Here is a 19,447-nt window from a genome sequence, read left to right on the forward strand (position 1 = left end):
TTACCTCTCCCTAATACAACCTTGCAAAAAGGAAAAAAAAAAAAGCACAATGGAAGGACAATCACATTTTCTGTTCTTGGTTGCTAACAGTGTAGTTCATTATAGGAATCTGGCTCTTACACATTTTGTTAAGTCTCAAAAACAAAAACTGATAATTAATTGCCTAAGACACACTCAGAGTAACCTATCCATCAAACAAGTGGGAGCACTGCCAGGACAGTCTGCTGAGAGTCACTGAGACTGCTGGGACAGGCTGGTTTTGAGCCAGGAAAAGCAGAGCACTAATCCTCCTGGTTCCCTTCCCCACAGGAAGGCCCCCGGGCTCCATGCTACCTTTGCTGCTTCCTTACATCAGTAACCGCTGTTCTGCTCCAAAGCAACAGAACCAGTCACCAGGTTGGTGCAAAGAGCCAACAAACTGAAAGGCATCTTTCATCAAATCTGGGAACACTCCTTGCAAATTATTTGTCCAAATGGCAACTGCGAAGACAGTACTCCCTGTGGATATAAGCAAACAAAGAGCAAGGCAGGAGAAGAGCACAGTCATACAATATACAAGATCTCAAGGACAAAAAAGCATATAAAGAAAGATTTAAGAACAAAACACTCACCAAATCGGAGTAACCTCCCCTAAGAGCCTTCGGTCAATACTGAGTCTATTTAAAATGGATAAATAAAGACAACAGAGTAATGGAGTTTGAAGCCCATGAGGAAAGTGAGGAAATGGTAATGAAGCAGCACACGAGGGCTTCTGACAGCTGATTCCTGTGGTAAGTTCCTGATTATAACACCACATACCCCCTTCCCAGAACATCTCTGCATCATGCCATGTACCATTACACTATGAGTTGTCCTTTGATGCCACGGATACCATTGTGATGCTACTTCTGGGGACACTGGACATCCCAATGTGAGGGACAGGCCAGTGTCATAATACTAAAAGCTTGGGCTAAATAACTCATAAAAAATTTGTACGGATGTTTTCTGTAGGCAAGGCCAAGAGAGTAAGATTTATTTTAAACGTTACAGACTAACAAGCATGTTATCTTGTTAGACATGCATACAAATACCTGAAGGAGTCTAACAGCTAAGAAAGTAACAAGCAAGTTACAGGACTAAATCCTTGTGCAGCTCTGAATGAGCCCCACAGAATTTTCTTACAGCCTACCTTAGGGGGGATAGGGAGAAAGAAAAGACCATCACCTGTGAAAGCACTTGAGATTTCTGTTCACAACAAAGCAGAAGTGTCCAGTTCACGTGAAAGTCTGACCTTTTATCTCAAACTGGCTCCTCTGTTCCAACCTGTGTGACTATTGTCCAGTCATTATATTTCTCATTATCAAACTTTCAACATTCTTTTACACCATGCTAAACAAAGCATCTGCAGTAAATACAAAAGCTTCAACAGAATTAGAAGAAAATCTATCTCAGTATTAGCGGTATAAAAGTGGTATAAAATGGGCCTGAATTCTGCTGTGGCTTTGAGTCCTCCACCACAACATGGGAACAAATCACAGTAAGCAGCATAAGTCTCCAACAGTTTTGAAACAGTTCTGGTTATATTCCTGTAATTCAAGCCTAGAAAAGCAGAAGTTCTCCATTCACAGTTTGAGCTCAGGCTGCAAAAAGCTGTGGTGACCTACTGTGGGCTTCCACTCCTCACTCCTGAGACATCAAACAGGATCGGTAAAGGCTCCAAGCGTTAAATGCAGTTTCTGTCTGAATTGGGTGTGACCTCCAGTCCAGGAGGACAGAGGAGACGAAGGATCTAGAAGCTGGTTCAGTACAGAATGAGAAGTTGCTGCAGAAGAGCTAGAAAACAGAAACAAAGTGTCCAAAGCATCCATACGACTATATTCAAACAGCTCCAGTAACTCTGATCTTCTCATGAGGTGACGAATCCTTCCTCCTTCCATGTTTTCTACATCTGTTTCTACAGCATAAAGAAGAATTAGCTGCAGAAACAGACTTTAGGAAGCTGGAAAAGTTAAAGAGGGTGTAGAGAAAAAGTTCTTTAAAAAAGCTGTTTTTAAGTGGGTGATTTGCTTAGTCCACCTGCACACCCTCAGGAAATTCTACCACTACAGGAGCACAGTCATCAGGCTCTGCCTCAAAGTCCCACTTAAATTTCTTCGTTAGGTGAGCCTTGAATTTTTCAGCCTTTTTCCTTAGGGTCCTTTCAACGGCAGCATTGCATGTGTAGGAAAAAAACACCTGAAAGAACAGAGTAAATGTCAGTAAGAACTCAGCCGTGGCACAAACTGAGCATCATCAACAGTGTGTACCAGGTAAAGTTTAAAGTTAGGTCCACTGGGAAAGGATCAGACATCCTGGAAACCAGCTTTGGGGCAACCTAAGTGCAAAGCCTGCACTTTGTCTCTCATCCCACAGCCAAGACAGACGGACATTCTGCTTGTATTCCACTGAGTTAGCCTTAGAAATATTTGCACTGAGGTAATAACTTTGTTTCAAGCAAACGCATATATGTGTTATTAAATATGTATTGCAGAATTCTGAAATATGCTTAACTGTGAGCAAAAAAAACCCTCTGGCAGAGCAGGAGGGTAAAAAAAAAAGAGACTGAATTTTTATCTGCCACATATGCAATTTTACAGCATGAATCGACAAGGCCAACAGGTAATTATACCCATTTTTTTCACGGTTGGATGGACCATGAGATCTCCCCGCATATTTTTGCAATATTGTATAATCAACACCTTAGGAAACATAGAGGAAATGCAATAAAATGCCTTGAAGGTAAGAAAGGAATGGGAGCTCTCTTGAAAAAGTCCAGTTATTCCGAGCACAGCTATTCTTTTCAGCACAGGGCACTGAAATCTGGAATAACCTTTGAGGGTGGCTCCTCTCCGCCATTCAAACATGCACAAATCTATAAACTTTTCATAAATTCACAGCCTTCTGTTGGCATTTTAAGAGTTAAAGTACCTGTGTATGATTAAACAGGGCATTTAGCCCGAAATCCCATCTCTCATCAGCCCACTTCTGATCCTACACCGAACGTGTGGTCCAGAGTTCATTTCCATAGGAAGAAATTTATATTTCGAAGTCAAAGAAAAATTTCATTGCACAATGGAACTGAAGGAAAAACTGCTTGGGGAAAAAAACAAATTCTTACTTGGAAGAGACCCACTGACAGCTGCATAAAGCACTGACAATGAACAGCAATGTTTATTGCTTTGCTGATGATCATTTGCCCATTCCCTGATTGTTGTAGTGTAAAACTAACTCTTGGTAACACAGCTCCCTTACACAGAAACACCGCTATGACAAAAAAGATTAAAAGATTATACCTCCCACTTCTCCTCAACGAATTGCACATTAAACTACTTATTTCATCAATCTTTCTTTCTTCAAACGTTGTCAGGGTTGCAGTACTCAATGGAGGTTATTCTGCACTCTTCCTGCTTTAGATCAAACTCCAAAGATAAAATCACTGCACTCAGAGCTGAACACACAGATAACACCCCCCAGCCTCTCCCATTTGGCACTTCCATCCACCTGCCCACATCCAGGTAAGGCTGCTAACTCTGATGACTGTGCACACGAAGAGCCTGGGTAACACAAGTCCCTGGCACTGTTTCAGCACATCCATGAAATCCCACAGGAGCAGGGACGCAGAGGACTCTTAGCAAGGAGAGGCTCAGTTCAACCATAAGGCAAATTTCTTTTTCATTACTAGGAGCGTGGTGACTCCTGCTAGGGATTAACGGTGATCACTGAAGCCAACACAGCCACACTAAGGGCATCAGCTTACATAAAAAGCAAAGACGGATGAAATCGCAGGGCATGCAATACTCAGGCGCCCAAAAAGGAAAGATAACCAGCAAGACAGAATGTTTCCAAAATTTCCATCAGATGGAAAGCATGGCCGGTTGACACATTCTTTCTACTGCTGTAACTTCACAGGGCTAAGCGTTGCTCGGTGAGCATGCTGCAAATAGAGGCAGATTTTCCATTGCTGTAACGGGATGGAAAAAAAACACCAACAAAAATAAAATAAAATATGGAAAAAAAAACACACAAGAATTTTGTAAATCTGAATTCTTAAAAATTCTAGTGGGGTCAAGTGAAGTCAGTCACTTGATTAAAGCGATGCTTCCATATCACTTTACCCAGCAAGTTAAAAACTAACACCTATTCCTCCCCCCCCATCCCCCAAAATGTACAGCAGGATCTTGGAGTTACAACTAGAGAAAAGAAGCCATTCCCTGAGAAAGGAGAATGCAATACCAATTTGCCACAAGCATCTCTAACATAACTTACTACTGGTTCCTGCTGGGATTAAGTTTCTATTGCTGAGTTTTACCAGTGTGTTTGGTTATGGCTTTTTTTTTTTTAATCTAAGTTTTCCTTAGATATAAAATTTCTGTCTATTTGCTGATCTGTTCGCATGGTTAAAGTGAGTGGAAGTAAGTGGCTTTACTGCTGCTGGTTTATAGGTTTGCTCAGGCCCACATCAGTATAAGCAGAGTATTCCTACATTTTGGACTAACCATAGATTTCCTATGAATAAGAATTTGATTCTAGGAAACCTTCACCTTTGTATAAAGCTAGCAGGAATGGCAAGGCCTCTTAAATACTATCAATGCCCTAAGCTCAATAAGTTTTAACTTCAACTTGTCTGCATGCTAAGCATACCATTCAAGCTGACCAAAAATTACCATCATCAGTCTTTTATGCTACACTTTTTTTTCTTTCCTTTTTTTTTTTTTAAATGAATGGTATTTGGGGGAAGAAAATCTAAAAAATAAATACATTAAAAAATATCAACGGACATCACCTTGCACTTGCTCAGCCTCTCTCACAGTCGTTCAGCTTAATGCAGCTAAAAGCTCAAATCATTTTTAGAAAAAGTATGCTGGTACAATCCAGTCGCATTAGATGAGCTGCTCCAGAACTCTAAAACTGTGCTAATGGACCAGACGACTTCCAGCATTATTTGCAAGGAAAACAACAAAACAGACACAGTCCCCATTCTGTGTTGTAGCTATCTTCATTTGCCTTTCACCTCATTGCCTCACTTTGCTGGCCTCTGTGCATGTGGACTAACTCAAATTGATAATACATTAAACTCTTCTAGGCAAAAGATCAATACTTAAAACTCATCATCAGATCAAGCTCGGGGATGACAAGCAAGTGGCATTTCTGTGTAAATAAAACAGGGAAAAAGTAAAAGAAAACGTAAGCGTCCTTAGAGAACACAGGTTCCCTATCTTTGACAGGGCTCACCAACAGCTTACTTCCTTTGGAAGCTTCTCCCTGAATTTGCTCTGATGTCCTCTCAGCCCTCTCCTCCCACTCCCATTTTTCAAGGGATAGTCACAGACGTACCTGTAAGGTGCTGGTTAAAAAGTTGTCCTGGGAGACGATGTCCACAAAAAAATCAGATGGGATTTCATTGAGCTGGTGATACAGCACAAAGATGAGATTGGTGTAAAGGTCTTGATACTTTCCAACGGCGACTTCAGAACGGCACAGAATATTTAAGAGTCTTTTCCAGTGTTCAAATGCATCATATACATTCCCAATCAGGAAGCAGATAAAAGCAAACTGCAACTCAGCTGCACATATTGAGCAAAACAAAATAAAACCTACGTAAGTTAAAGCATATCCAAAGTACATGTCCCCTTAAAAGCTTTGTAAATGACTGCATAGATGCTGGGTTTAACTTTTGCATATAAACAACATTCTGCCCTCCAAGCGATTCTGCTAACAGCAATTGATACTCCAAATGCTATTTCCTAATGCTCTGCTCTTCAGCTTTAGCATAACTGTGCAGAGCTCGTTGTAACTCAAATGATCGTCTTTGGAGAGTGACTTTGCTGGGAATCAGAGTACAGAGCTACCTTAGGACTTCCAGTGTCATCCATGTTCTTAAGACCACTCAGGATACACGATTATAAAAACAGACACGGCTGGTACTCTGCAAGCATTTGTTCCTCCTGCGCCTGGGTTTCTAAAGCCATACAGGAGTGCAAATGCCTCTGAGCAGAAGGGTGCTGGAACACTGGAAGAGGTGAGCAGTGCATTAATGGATATTTTTCCATCATTGAATAAAGAGCCAGGACATGGTCTCACTGGATGCCTAGCATCAGCCAGAGAAATGGTGTCACCATTTCCCAGGGCTCTGGGAAACTTCGCATATGATGACGTAATCAGCTCTGATGTAATCTGTCTACAACAATTTTGATAAAGAATGAACTATATAACACTAATATAGAAAAGATGGATGAAGGGAAAAACAAAGGCTTACTCCAAAGCTCAGCAATCCTGACGCTCTGTCTCATGTCCTTTGTCCATGCTGCCACTGAACACACCCCCGGGACTGTCACAGACTTGACATTTATTTGTATCACAAGCTGCCAGAGAAGGCTAGCCAGCAATTACAGCGCTGTGACTAGGAGGCGCAGCTCCAGTACAGGTGCACCATGTGCCTCCCTGCTGGTGCCTGTTGGTGAATCGATACCAGCGCACCACCAGGAAGGGGACAAGAATCTGAGAACTGCAATGTTCAGCCCTGTTCAATGCTCCCAGGACCCTGCTGGCTCTGTCCTCAAATCATTTCATACCAAATTGCCAGGCTGGTACCTGCGCACCAGCAGCAGCATGCTGTGCCTGCTTGCCAGGGGGGGATCTGCAGTGCCCCCCAACCACAGCCAGCTGCGGAGGATGCTTTTGACTTAATGGGAGGCAATCCAGGCTCTAAATGCATTAGTGCAGCACCCAGGAGCAAGAGAAGCAAACGTGGCAGTCAGCAGCTACAGACACTATGAATGCGAGCACTCACACCCCGGTACCATTGCTAATAGTACAGGCCCTGCAGAGACTGCAGCCCCCCCAAACTTCCTCCATCCCGCGCAGTCACACAGTTAAAAGGGCACACGTGAACAAGGTCCACACAACAACTTAAGGCTTCGTGCTGGGGCTCTCATTTTTACATTGAGACGACTTCATTTTTTCTAGGTGCCTAAGTGGGATACTCTGTACTCACCGAGCAAATCCTGAGGCTGGCTGGCATATCGCTGGTCGATCACTTTTTCTAGAGCATAGCTAAGGTCCATGCTGTGCCTGGTTATCTCCTCTGGAGTAGCTCCGTCAGGGTACATCTGCTTCGGCAGCTCCGTGAATCTGATCTCAGTGCCAGCCCTCGGCTTCATCTCGGGAAGCCGTGCCATGCCCTCAGCGTAACTCTTGCACCCCGTGTCATACGGGGGCCGGTTCTGCCCCGCGCGGTCCTCGGGGTGCTTCCCTGCCGCAACCGGGAGCACTTCGGAGAAGGCGGTGATCTGCCCGCTCTCCGGCTGCAGCTTCCTCATCACCGGCTCGCTGATGAAGCTGCTGAGGGAAATCCATTTCTTCAGGGTCTCGTAAGGGTAGGGCCCAAGGAACTTGTCCATCTCCTGCAGGTTCTCCCTGAGGGCCTCGGCCTCCCCTGGGGCCGGGGGCGCCAGGTCCACCGCCTCGCTGCCGGCGTCCCAGCGCAGCACCCGCACCTCCCGGCGCTGCAGGCTCAGGAAGAAGCCCGCCCGCGGCCCCGTCTCCCGGCTGCCGGCGCCCCTGGCCGCGCTGTAGTGAAGGAAATGGACGCCCGGGGGGATCATCTTGACGCCGCGGAACCGGGGGCCCACGGCCCAGCTGTTGTAGTCGATGCCGAACTCGGTGCCCTCGGGCACGCCCAGCACGACGACGGTGGCGCCCTCGAAGAAGAGCTGCTTGGCCAGCTCGGCGTCCAGCTGCGGCCCCGCCATGGCCCGGCCGCGGGCGGAGCGGGGCACGGCGGGGCACGGCTCGGCTTCGCTCGGCAGGCCGCGACCGCCACGGCCGGACGGCGCCGCAGAGAAAGGCGGCCCTGCCCCGCTCCTCCCCGCCCGGTCCTTCCCCGACAGCGCCCGGGCAGCCCCACGCCGCGGCACGGCCGTTCCGGGCGCGGCCGCCTTCCCCGCTGCTCCTGCCCCCTCCCCGCTCGGGCCCCAAAGGCTCTTTGGGGCTCCCCGCACCTCGTAGGGGTGCCTTAAGGGTTCCCAAGGCCCCGACGCCCCGGGCGGGGATCCTCCTCCTGCCCACGGTCCCACGCTGCTGCAGGCCTCCCCGCGGGCGCGACGCCTGCCGGCCAGCGGCCTTCTCCTGTGGCCCCCCGCACCCCTGCTCCTCCCCACGGCTCCTAGAGACGCCCCGGACCTGCCGCCCGGTCCGAGGCCAGCGGTTGCCTCGTTTCGACCCAAAGTCGCGTCCCTCCCCCCCCCCCCCAGGAGGGCCTGTCGCTTATCCAGCCCCCGAAGCTGGCAGTCACCCCCCAGCTGCACACCCAGAGCCCCGTGGTGGGACAGACAGACCGAGAGCCCGGGACAGACACCCAGACGGCATCATCACCTCCCGGGACAGAGGAAGCTCCTCAAAGACAAGCGCAGCCCCCTCCTCCCTGTGTTTTGAACATCTTCACAACCACTAGCCTTCTTCACTGCATCACACAAACACACCACACGCCAGAGCTGAGGGATAAGCTATAAAGAACACCTGACTTTCTTTCACCTCCCCATTAGACAGCAATACCCAAACTGGCGTCTTCGCTATATACAGGAGAGAGTCCAGTGTTTTAATGTGCAGAAAACCTGGTTGGACATGGCCACGTCCCCCAGTTTGTCCATCCTCTTGGTGGGAAAGAGTCCAATGAGGCCACAAGCTGGTTTAGCATCAAACACATTTATTTCACTTTTATTGAATACAAGAACAGTGAGCACACACGCATACACCACCGAGCACTGAAAAGGAGTATGACTGAAGGGGGGAGAAGAAGAACAAGGGAAGAGAAAAGGGGAGTTAGTGAAGGAACAACAGAGCACTGCAGTTGGTTGGTAAGGTGCTTTTCAAATAAAAATAAATATTTATTGTTATTGTTACTGTTAATATTACTCATGCAATTGCAGGCCAGGTTTGGAATGGATTTATGGGATCAGGTAAAAACAGGCACTCATGTCTCTCATCCCTTTCAACAGAAAGGCCCCTGGAAGAAAACAAATGGTAATCAGCTATCCAAAACGGCAGCAACACGAGGGGCAGGCTGCAAGAGCCAAGCCCGCAGGGGCATCAATTGTTGCTGAGCAGCAGAAACCCGCACCTCACCAGGTGAACAAGCAGTGAGCTTTTTTCCTTTTTTTTTTTTTTCTTCCTTTTTTTTTTTTTTTTTTGGAACATTGTCACCCCCATTAAACAAGCTGCGGAAGCCAGGGAACTGGATCCACTCACTCCACACATAACTAGTCTGAGTCCAAACTCACATCAATTCTAACTGTGTAAGGCCACTAATTTTAACAGTAACCTTCATTTTTATAATGGTACACATGATGAAAAAAGCAGGTATCTATCTTCAGAGTAGCCTGTGGTTGGTTGTAAGGGTAGCAAAGCCACATGGGCTCCTCTGAGTATGAACTAAAGCGTGCTGAAGAACAACCAGCACGGTGTGCAGATCATTGCTAATAGGCGAGAAGGGCTGGATGCCCTGTGCAGGCACTGAGAACTGGTCCTCTGTCACCCGGTGCGTGTCTCTGAAAGTGTGACTGCTATTGACAGCTGGCTTGGGTGTATATAAAAAGGAAAGAGAGAAAATTAGCCTCTTTGCAACTGCCTTAATTCTTTCTGTTTTGGGGTCTGGTCTCTAAAAGCAGCAGGTCACAAGCAGATGAACGCACTCAGACAGAAGCTGAGGGAGACCCCACAACCAACTTCTCCAGGAACATGACTGCACTGGCATCAGCCATCAACTCTGTCCACTGTCCAAGTAGCCTGTGCTCAAGTCTTCAATGCTTGCAGGGGAAACCTATACACCGGAAGGAGAACAGACTTCATGAGGACATAATAGCAAGCAGCTGGTGATCCAAGGCTGCCAGAGACCAGGACAGAAGATTTGGTAAGGGAGGTCTGCCCACAACATCCTAATGGCTCAGGCTCTCCCTGCTCACTGTCATCCTCAGATCCATTGCAGAAACCAGTTAAATGCACCTATTTCTGGGCAGTCTGTGTGAAGGATGGGAGACTAAAGGCAAAATGGTGCAGAATTGTGGGCCCTTCTGTTTACACAGGAGATAGAGATAATCCCAAAACGGAAATGTGTTAATTTCCTTTCCTTTCTGATTTTTGTTCCAAGTCTACTCTAACTGCCTGGTTCACAGTGTACAAGACCCTGGGCTTGGCCCATAATCCCCTTCCAAAGGCAGCCATAGAGAAGGCCCGTCTCTAAAGGCAGAGTCATCGTGAGTTGTGGGGCAGGCAGCTTCACTGGTATCTCCTTGACACATGCCTCCTTACATAGAAGGACCAGGCTCTGTCATCCAGCCTTGTACACTTGGGACACTGCAGTGATGGAGACGACGTGGTCTCTCTACTGCCTGCCCTTGGGCAGCACCTGGAGGCAAGGACAGGAAAGGACTGCCATTGCTCTGCCATCACCATCACTAACCGTCGCACCCTGGGCAGCAGGAAAGCAGGGCAGAAACAACTACTCTGCCTCCAACCCTTCCTACTACAAATCTTGAGTAACTGCATTACTGGGATCCAGAAACAATCCAAATCAATCCAAAACAACCCAAAAGTCTTCACAGCTCAATGAGCTGAAGAGAAGCGATGAACACAGTCCTGCAGCTGCAACCTTGATCCCAGCTGATGCTGATGCCTTTGGGTGGGAGCCAGGGAGAGGATCTCAGGCTGCAGGAGCAGCCTGAACCTCCTTCCTTGCCCTTCCAACTCACCACTGAGCAACCTTTTCCAAACACCACATACTGCAACAGGAAACCCAGCTCTCCTCTGTCATGTGGATCAGTCAGCAGGACTTCTCCCACCTCTCTCTCTCCCCTTCCTCCCTCCAAACAGCAGTGGCTGACACCTTCCCTGTTCTCTTCTTGCAGGACTAAGAGTCCCAATGTGATCTAAGAGTCTCAAAATACACCAACCACAGTCAACCAAATAGGTAATAATTTAAAAATGTCATCATATTTACCAGTGCTGTTGAATTATTTCAGTATTGTTCCCCCCCTCCCCCCTTGTTATATATAATAATATACATAACTTAAATGCACATCCATATGAAACCCCTACAGGCTGCATTTTTATAAATGAGAAACCATATACATATCATTTGTTTTGTTTGAAATGAAATCAATTCTTAAATACCTTCAGAGAACAAGAGGTTGGACAAGTGCACAGAGAAGGGGAAGAGTTAACAGAACCCCAAAAGATGCAAAAGAACCAGCATGGAATGAGGAGAAGGGTGAAATCAAACTTCCAAATCGGAAAATAACTCTAAAGTAATAAACTCAATGTTTTTCTCTCTTCTTTCCAGAGGTGGGGAATGGTTTTGCTTCTGCTTGTGTTTGTTTTATTTCAGTTTGCTTATTTCTTGCTTTGTTGCAAAGCAGTTTTCCTTTCCATTTAATGTGCAACAAATGAACTCATGATTGTGTATCCTTTAATGTAACATGCAAGATGGTGGCTTATTGTATTATTGTTATTATGTTTTTATGATCTTATTTTATCACCAATCCAGTAAATTCTTCAATTTATCTGCAAAGAGGGTGGTTTTGTTTGTTGTTGTTGTTTGCTATTCATTTCCAGCATATAGCAGCAGTGCAAGGATGCATTTTGTTTCCTGTTTTTATATATATATATATATATATGTGTGTGTGTGTGTGTGTATGTATGTATATATATATATAATATATTTGCTATTCCTTTTTTAAAAATTTTGTCTCTCGCCATAAACATTGCAGCCAGGATGTCTATGTCTTGCTGACAAATCCAGCATGAAGGCTCCTTCTTCACTGTTCTCCAGGTTTGAATACAGATGTTGACTTCCAAGAACATGTTGGTCAAGATTCCTGTACAAGGCAGATGAAAATGACTGGTCATGGGGTGTTCCCTTTCTGACTCATTCAACTATAACAGGCTTCCTGTTTGTATGAGGGCAATGGACAGTAAATTTGTGAACATTTAGGGACACTGTTTGCACTTCTTTACCAGGACGTCTGGTCATTAGAAGGACCTCTTAGTTCACTGAGCTGGTGTTGCTGTATGGGGGAGATATCAGTGGATCGCTGATTACTTTAGGCCATTAAATTATAATTGAGTGGCTCCCTAAGAGATGCAGAAATGTCTAGGCTTATTTGTGCTGTGTTAAAGGAAGTAAGAGTAGACAGATACAACAGCCTTTTCTGACCTTCCAAACTGAAAATCTTCATATAATAAAGAAACATGAAATCCCATTTCCAAGAGGCCTCTTGAAGTGCACTGTCTAGCTCGCAACTGAGCTCCTCAAACATTTTTCAGTAGTGAAGCTACCTTCAAAAGTTCCCCTTCCCTTCTTCAGCACGCTCCTCTGCCCCTTAGCTGCTCTGTTACAGAAGTTTGTTGAAAGGTGCCACGGCCTTGCTGTACAGCTTGCTACAAAACAGCTGTAGCAATCTGATGCGGGAGCAAAGGGGTCAGAGTAAGGGGGTAAGAGTGGAGCAGGACTCCTCAGGCCAGTTTTGCCCTGGAGAAAAATGTGTGTGGAGCTGTATCTGCTTTGAGGTATCTGTGGGGAGATGCAAACCTTGTGTGCTGCTGCCTGCACCTGCATGGTTCTAAAAGGACAACCTGGAGAACAGGGATGGGATTAAAAAAAGACTCTTCTTTTGCAAATACCGGTCTGATACTTGGGAGTGGCTTTACAAAACCTGTTGCCAAGTTTCTCAGCCTATACATATTGGTATCACCTCTCTCACTCCCTGCCCCAGGGAGACGAGCAGGTCCTTCCTCTTTACATGCAAATGATTCTGACCCCTCTGCTGAGCAGGAGAGCAAGGTGACATATACAACATGGCTTCTGGTGATGTGGCACTGGCTTTATAACCACAGCCATGTGGCCATGCCTGCAATCACCATCATACTGGAACTGCTGGCCAAGAGCTGCCACTCCTGTGTCACAAAGCTACCTCCTGTGTCACTCCTGTGTCACAATTGCTACCAGCACCTGCAGCTGGTGGGGTCAGTCCCAAACAGCGACCATGACTAGCTGTGGAAATGTGCCCAGGCTGTTTGAGCAGGAAGGTGAGCAAAGCCCATGCACTGTGGAAATGCATGCTCTGCCTATGCAATCGTCTGGAGACCTAGGCAAGCATCAGTGAAGAACCTCTGCAAAGGACTCCACTGCGTTACTCCACACAATACGGTGTAAGGGACATGCTGACACACTTTATTACATACATCTCTTACACAGCAGGTGTAAGCTGTACCTGATAACTTCTCCACCTACCTGAGGTTTCTTGTCTCTTTCCTCTGGAGAAGGTTCTGTTTCTCTGTATACCACAGCTTTGGTTACCAGCATGTCAGGATGCTGTAGTTTTGCCTCCTTGATTGCTAAAGCCAGTGCCTAAAATCAGAATGATGAAAGTATTCATTGACATTTCCATGAAGTCTGGTACTAGCATTGCTCTCAACCAGCAGACAGAAAGCAGCTGGAGCTGAATGGGATTCCAAGCAGGCACAGATGCAGAGATTCAAAGCTGAACCTACACATAATGGCCTGGCAGAAAGGGCTGGAACCTATCACCGACCAGGTGTTTGTACAGCACTGGGAGGCCTTGTGCACTGCCCTTCATTTGCTGTCATTTCTGTAGAGATGCACAATGTCCCAGGCTCCCTTCAGAAACCCAAGCGAAGGAAGAGCAGCAATTCTCTGCAGAAATACCCTAGAAAAAGAACTAAAATAGTATTTTTACTAAATTTATTATTATAATTCTAAAAAATCTAAAATTAATTTTAGAGCCTGCTGAAGATCCCTTTAAAGTACTTTAGAACTTCAATTTCATTTTTTAAGCAACAAATCCCAAAGGATTAGGTCAGAGGGAAATGACCCTGCAGCCTGAAGGATTTATGTTAATAAGTTTTTCACTTTTCGTTCCTATGTCAAGGAGGCAGATGCAAAACAAAGTCAGCTGGAGGGAGTCAACCCATAGCGAGACTGCAAGAAAGAAAGGGAGAACCTGTCTCACTGCAGGGTATTGCAACAGAGAAAAGGCAACTGGAAATGTAATCTGTACTGCTGCTTCACTTCTGCAACAGGTGCTGATGGGAGCTGGGCTGGGAACTCTTGCTCAGTATAAACCAAACGATCCCGTCCTTTTGCAGGCCAAGTGGGTGATGACTGATGTCACTCCTTCTGAGATGGAGCTAGGGTTTCCCGTGAGTACCACTGTACCTCCTGGAGGTACACAACTGCCCTCTTCTATGGCCTGTGCAGAGCTGGTAGGTTTGGGGCCTCAGGGCTCTGTTTTCAGAGTGAAGGACCAAACATGTACAAGCCAGAACCAGAAGCATTGAGTAACACTGCCAGGGGCAGCCACAGCTGGGGAAAGCCAGGGTATTCTGCTCCTACCTGGTCCTGGTCCACATCTTCATCTCCTGTGATAATGATGCGCTTCTCTATCCTGGTCTCTGAAAATCCTCCTTTCACAGTCTGCACAAGAAGAAGACAGCACTCACTTGCAGCCCCCCGGGACCTGTGCCCTGCCTCGGCCCCATGCCTTGCAGCCTACAGGCTTCTGGGGCAAAAAGACTAACACAAGGCCTTGCCTGCAGCCGCTTGGTCACAGGACAGATAGTAAGATTCAGAAGCCAAGAGTCATCATGCTGCCTCTGTCTGCGTGTGAAGGAGAGGAGTCGGAGAGCACCCAACAAACCAGTTCCTGGTAGGTGTAACTGCCCACCAGAGGAGGGACAAAGCCAGCATCATCTTAGAAACTCCCCGGCTATTTCATGTATCTCCCCCTAAGCTTGACTCAGTGCATGGTTGGAGCTAGCACGACACAGCTAATCACAGGGGGGTAGGAATAACAGTGCATGAGACAGCAAAGGAAAAGGGCCAGCGGCAGGCAGGTGGTGGAGCACCACTCTTGCCTTCTCAGGTCCCTTGCTGGGTTTCTACTTTCATTTATGTGTACTTACTTTGGGAATGAAGCGGCCATGGGTGAGGTCCTCTGATGCAGCTATACCTCCTTAATTTTCTAACATCTCTCCCCCTTGCCTGAGCCACTCCATCTCTAATAAATCCAATATACCAACAAGAACACGGCTTCCATAGCTGAGCTGAGGTGAGGTGCTCTGGCACTGGTGTGAGGTACCTGGCAGCTGTGCTGTGGATTTTCTGGACAAGGGATCTGACTCAAGGTATGCCTGGATTAACACACACCAGTTAAAAGGACAGGGAGTTGCACACACACTGGCGGCAGCCTAATGCAGTCTCTCCATCCCCACTGCTGCCTTCAGGACAAAGAATTCAGCAATGCCAAGCTCTGCTTTTCCTTCTTGACCCAGTGACTCCCTTCCTTCCCAATATACCAAGGCATAGAGGTGGGCATGGCACTTGGGCACAGGCCATGGGGGTGATGAACACCCAAAGTCGGTCTAACACAGGTTATCCTTGTCTGAAATCCCCTGCAGTCATGCCTGGCTGCACTGGATGGGTAGCACAGCAGGGCTGAACTGGGCCAGGGGCTCTTGGAGTGTGGCAAAGGGCCAGATGATGATCTCCCACAGGCCAGCAGACACTTTTTCAGATTGTAAGGAGGGGAAGGGCATCTTCTTAGAGACAGGTCACTGTCATGGGAGACTCCCTTCTGAAGGGAACAGAAGGCCCAATATGCGGACCAGACCCACTTCACATGGAGGTCTGCTGCCTCCCTGGGGCCTGGATTAGGGATGTGAAGAGAAAACTTCCTGCCCTGTTTCAGCCTTCAGACTATTACCTGTTACTGTTTTTTCACATAGGCAGTGATGAAGTTTCAAGACAAAGTCCGAGACTTTATGGCCTTGGGGAAACTAGTTAAGGGGTCAGGAGCACAGGTGTGTTCTCTGTCCCTCCAGTTGCAGGGACTAATGAGGTGAGGAGCAGGAAGAGCCACCAAATGGCTCTGAGCCTGGTGTCACCAGCAGGACTTTGGGTTCTTTGATCACAAGTCTTTTTACAAGACACCAGCAATGGATGGGATTCACCTGTCTCTAAGGGGAAAAAGGATCTTTGCTCAGGAGTTAGCAGTGCTCATTGGCAGGACTTTAAATTAGATTTGAAGGGAGAAAGGGATAAAACCAGGTTTGACAGAGACAAGCCTGGGGGTGGTATGACAATGGTTAAAGGACAGTGTGCTAGCAAGGTTCATCAGTCTGCCGCCCCTGTTGAGGTATGGGATGGAGAGCCACGTGGTACCAAAGGCACAAGGGACATTGACAGGTTAGAAATCACCAGTGCCCAGAAATGGTCATGCAGGAATTAGGGATTCTCTGCCCCCCAAAACGTGGCAGGATCGCTAACCCAACTGAAGTGCATCTATACCAATGCACACAGTACGTGCAACAACCAGGAGGAGCTGGAAGCCATTGTGCAGCAGACATACTAGGCTATGACATAGTTGCTATCACCAAAACGTGGTGGGACAGCTCGCATGAGTAGAGTGCTGCAACAGATGGCTACAAACTCTTCAGAAGGAATATGCTAGGAAGGAGAGGCGGTGGGGTAGCCCTGTGCGTTAGGGAGTCTTTGGATTGTCTTGAGATTAATAACGGCAATAACAGGGTTGAATGTTTATGGGTAAGAATTAGGGGGAAGGCCAATGAGGCACATGTCCTAGCTGGTGTCTGTTACAGATCACCTAACCAGGCCGAAGAGACAGATGAAATATTCTACAAACAGCTGGGAGAAGTCTTGCAATCGCTAGCCCTTGTTCTTGTGGGGGAATTCAACTTACCAGATGTCTGCTGGAAATACAACGCAGCAGAGAGGAAACAGTCTAGGAGGTTTCTGGAGTGTGTGGAAGATAACTTCCAGACACAGCTGGTGAGTGTGCCAGACTAGAGACAGAGCTGGACCTTTTGCTTGTAAATAGGAAAGGACTTGTAGGTGATACGAAGGTTGGAGGCCACCTCGGGCACAGTGATCATGAATTAATAGTTTTTGATTCTTGGAAAAGTAAGGAGAGGGATTACCAGAACCACCACCCTGGACTTCTGGAGGGCAGACTTCGGTCCTGTTAAGGAGACTGGTTGGCAGAGTCCCTTGGGAGGCAGTCCTGAAGGGCAAAGGAGTCCAGGAAGGCTGGACAATCTTCCAGAAGGAAATCCTAAAGGTACAGGAGCAGGGTGTCCCCATGTGCCAAAAGATGAGCTGGCGAGGAAGAAGACTGGCCTGGCTGAACAGAGAGTTGTGGCTAGAGTTCAGGAAGAAAAAGAGGGTTTATGACTTTTGGAAGAAGGCGCAGGTCCCTCAGGAGGACTATAAGGATGTTGCGAGGCTGTGCAGGGACAAAATTAGAAGGGCCAAGGCCCAATTTTGAGCTCAATCTGGCTACTTCCGTTAAAGACAATAAAAAAATGTTTTTATAAATACAAGAAAAGGAGGACTAAGGAGAATCTCCATCCTTTATTAGATGTGGAGGGAAGTAGCGACAAGAAATGAGGAGAAGGCTGAGATATTTAATGCCTTCTTTGCCTCAGCCTTTAGAAGTAAGGCCAGTTATTCTTTGGGTACTCAGTTGCCTGAGCTGGTAGGTAGGGATGGGGAACAGAACGAAGACCAGAAGGAAATGGTTAGTGACCACTTAGATGTACGCAAGTCTATGGGGCCGGATGGGATCCATGCGAAGGTACTGAGGGAGCTGGCGGAAGTGCTCACCAAGCCACTTTCCATCATTTATCAGCAGTCCTGGCTATCAGTTCCAGTCGACTGGCGTCTAGCAAACATGATGCCCACCTACAAAAAGGGCTGGAACGAGGATCAGGGAAACTATAGGCCTGTCAGTCTGAGCTCAGTGCCAGGGAAGCTCATGGAGCAGATTACCTTGACTGCCATCACACGGCACTTCCAGGACAACCAGGTGATCAGGCCCAGTCTGAACGGGTTTATTAAAGGCAGGCCCTGCTTGACGAACCTGATCTCCTTCTACTACAAGGTGACACCCTCAGTGGATGAGGGAAAGGCTGTGGATGTGGTCTAACCTAGACTACAGTAAGGTTTTTGACACTGTTTCCCACAGCATTCTCCCAAAGGAGCTGGCTGCTCAAGGCCTGGATGGCTGTACACTTCATTGGGTTAAAAACTGGCTGTGTGGCCAGGCCCAAAGAGTCATGGTGAATGCAGTTAAATCCAGTTGGAGGCTGGTCACAAGCGATGTCCCCTAGGGCTCAGTACTGGGGATGCTTCTCTTCAACATCTTTATCAATGATCTGGATGAAGGGATCGAGTGCACCCTCAGTAAGTTTGCAGACGACACCAAGTTGGGTGCACGTGTTGATCTGCTTGAGGGTAGGGAGGGTTTGCAAAGGGATCTGGATAGGCTGGACTGATGGGCTGAGGCCAACTGTATGAGGTTCAACAAGGCCAAGTGCCGGGTCCTGCACTTGGGGCAAAACAACCCCAAGTGCCGGGTCCTGCACTTGGGGCACAACAACCCCAAGCAGCTCTACAGGCTGGGGGAAGAGTGGCTGGAAAGGTGCCTGGCGGAAAGGGACCTGGAGATATTGGTTAATAGCCAGATGAATTGATGATACTGGTCGATAGCTGGCTGAACAGGAGCCAGCATTGTGCTCAGATGGCCAAGGCGGCCAACAGAATCCTGGCTTTTATCAGAAACAGTGTGGCCAGCAGGACTAGGGAAGTAATTGTCCCTCTGTACTTGGCTATGGTGAGGCCGCACCTTGACTACTGTGTTCAGTTTTGGGCCCCTCACTACAAGAAGGACATTGCGGCCCTGGAACGTGTCCAGAGACGGGCAATGAAGCTGGTGAGGGGTCTAGAAAACAAGTCTTACAAGGAGCAGCTGACAGAACTGGGGTTGTTTAGCCTAGAGAAAAGGAAGCTCAGGGGAGATCTTATCGTGCTGTACAATTACCTTAAAGGAAGCTATAGTGAGGTGGGGATTGGGTTCTTCTCCCAAGCACCAAGCGATACAATGAGGGAAAATGGCCTCAAGTTGCACCAGGGGAAGCTTAGGTTGGATATTAGGAGAAATTTCTTTACTGAAAGAGTTGTGCAGCATTGGAACAGGTTGCCCAGGAAAGTGGTTGAGTCACCAACCCTGCAGGTCTTCAAGAAACATGTAGATGTAGCACTTAGTAGCATGGTAAGCGTTGGACTCTAGTACTAGGTTAAAGGTTGGACTAGATGATTTTAGGTATTTTACAACCTGAATGATTCTGTGATTCTTCTGTACCAACAACAGCATAACTCCACCTTCCTCAAACTCCATTGGCTTTCATCAGCCCCCTCTTGGCTGCCCCGTTTGGAGATGCTCTTACCTTGGTAACATGGGTAGTGGTGGAAGTAGAGAGGGTTTCTGCAGTGGCACTGAATATGCTGGTGAGCACTTCCTTCCCAGTGGAGCTGCCGGTGATCTGCAGGAATGAGCAG

The 19,447-nt window shown here is 47.3% G+C and overlaps 2 protein-coding genes across 17 annotated transcripts in view; both read right to left on the reverse strand.

The window, feature by feature from the left end:
* Nucleotides 1-980: 980 nt before the first annotated feature.
* Nucleotides 981-7,904, reverse strand: AAR2 (AAR2 splicing factor). 2 transcript variants are annotated; one of them, XM_035548409.2, is made up of 3 exons: nucleotides 7,013-7,898; nucleotides 5,353-5,582; nucleotides 981-2,214 (listed from the first exon to the last, which is right to left on the reverse strand). In XM_035548409.2, exons 1-3 carry the CDS (start codon nucleotides 7,767-7,769, stop codon nucleotides 2,047-2,049), a joined length of 1,155 nt encoding a protein of 384 aa, XP_035404302.1. In that variant the 5' UTR covers nucleotides 7,770-7,898; the 3' UTR covers nucleotides 981-2,046. The 2 variants fall into 2 exon arrangements, with proteins under 2 accessions (XP_035404302.1, XP_035404303.1); XM_035548410.2 differs by lacking the exon at nucleotides 981-2,214 and adding an exon at nucleotides 3,084-3,979 and having other exon boundaries at nucleotides 7,013-7,904.
* Nucleotides 7,905-8,702: 798 nt separating this feature from the next.
* EPB41L1 (erythrocyte membrane protein band 4.1 like 1) overlaps nucleotides 8,703-19,447 on the reverse strand; it is an 81,087-nt gene continuing 70,342 nt past the window's right edge. For 10 of the 15 annotated variants that reach the window (XM_035548308.2, XM_035548307.2, XM_035548305.2 and 7 more), the window contains 4 exons: nucleotides 19,336-19,431; nucleotides 14,426-14,506; nucleotides 13,304-13,420; nucleotides 8,703-9,835 (listed from right to left, as the gene is read on the reverse strand). In XM_035548308.2, coding sequence (XP_035404201.1) covers nucleotides 9,776-9,835; nucleotides 13,304-13,420; nucleotides 14,426-14,506; nucleotides 19,336-19,431 — 354 coding nt within the window. In that variant the 3' untranslated portion in view covers nucleotides 8,703-9,775. Of the gene's footprint in view, nucleotides 11,889-13,303; nucleotides 13,421-14,425; nucleotides 14,507-19,335; nucleotides 19,432-19,447 lie in introns of all 15 variants that reach the window. The other 5 variants (XM_035548309.2, XM_035548306.2, XM_035548304.2 and 2 more) reach the window with 1 other exon arrangement.

The sequence above is a fragment of the Cygnus atratus genome, chromosome 16 (genome assembly GCF_013377495.2).
Source record: "Cygnus atratus isolate AKBS03 ecotype Queensland, Australia chromosome 16, CAtr_DNAZoo_HiC_assembly, whole genome shotgun sequence".
NCBI lineage: Eukaryota > Metazoa > Chordata > Aves > Anseriformes > Anatidae > Cygnus > Cygnus atratus.

Excerpts from the sequence above, each read along its gene's own strand:
- AAR2 (XM_035548409.2), bottom strand. The coding sequence starts at position 7,769 with ATGGCGGGGCCGCAGCTGGACGCCGAGCTGGCCAAGCAGCTCTTCTTC. Across the intron at positions 5,583-7,012 it reads CCAGCCTCAGGATTTGCTCG|CTGAGTTGCAGTTTGCTTTT; the intron begins GTGAGTACAGAG and ends CAATATGTGCAG. Across the intron at positions 2,215-5,352 it reads TTTTAACCAGCACCTTACAG|GTGTTTTTTTCCTACACATG; the intron begins GTACGTCTGTGA and ends CTGTTCTTTCAG.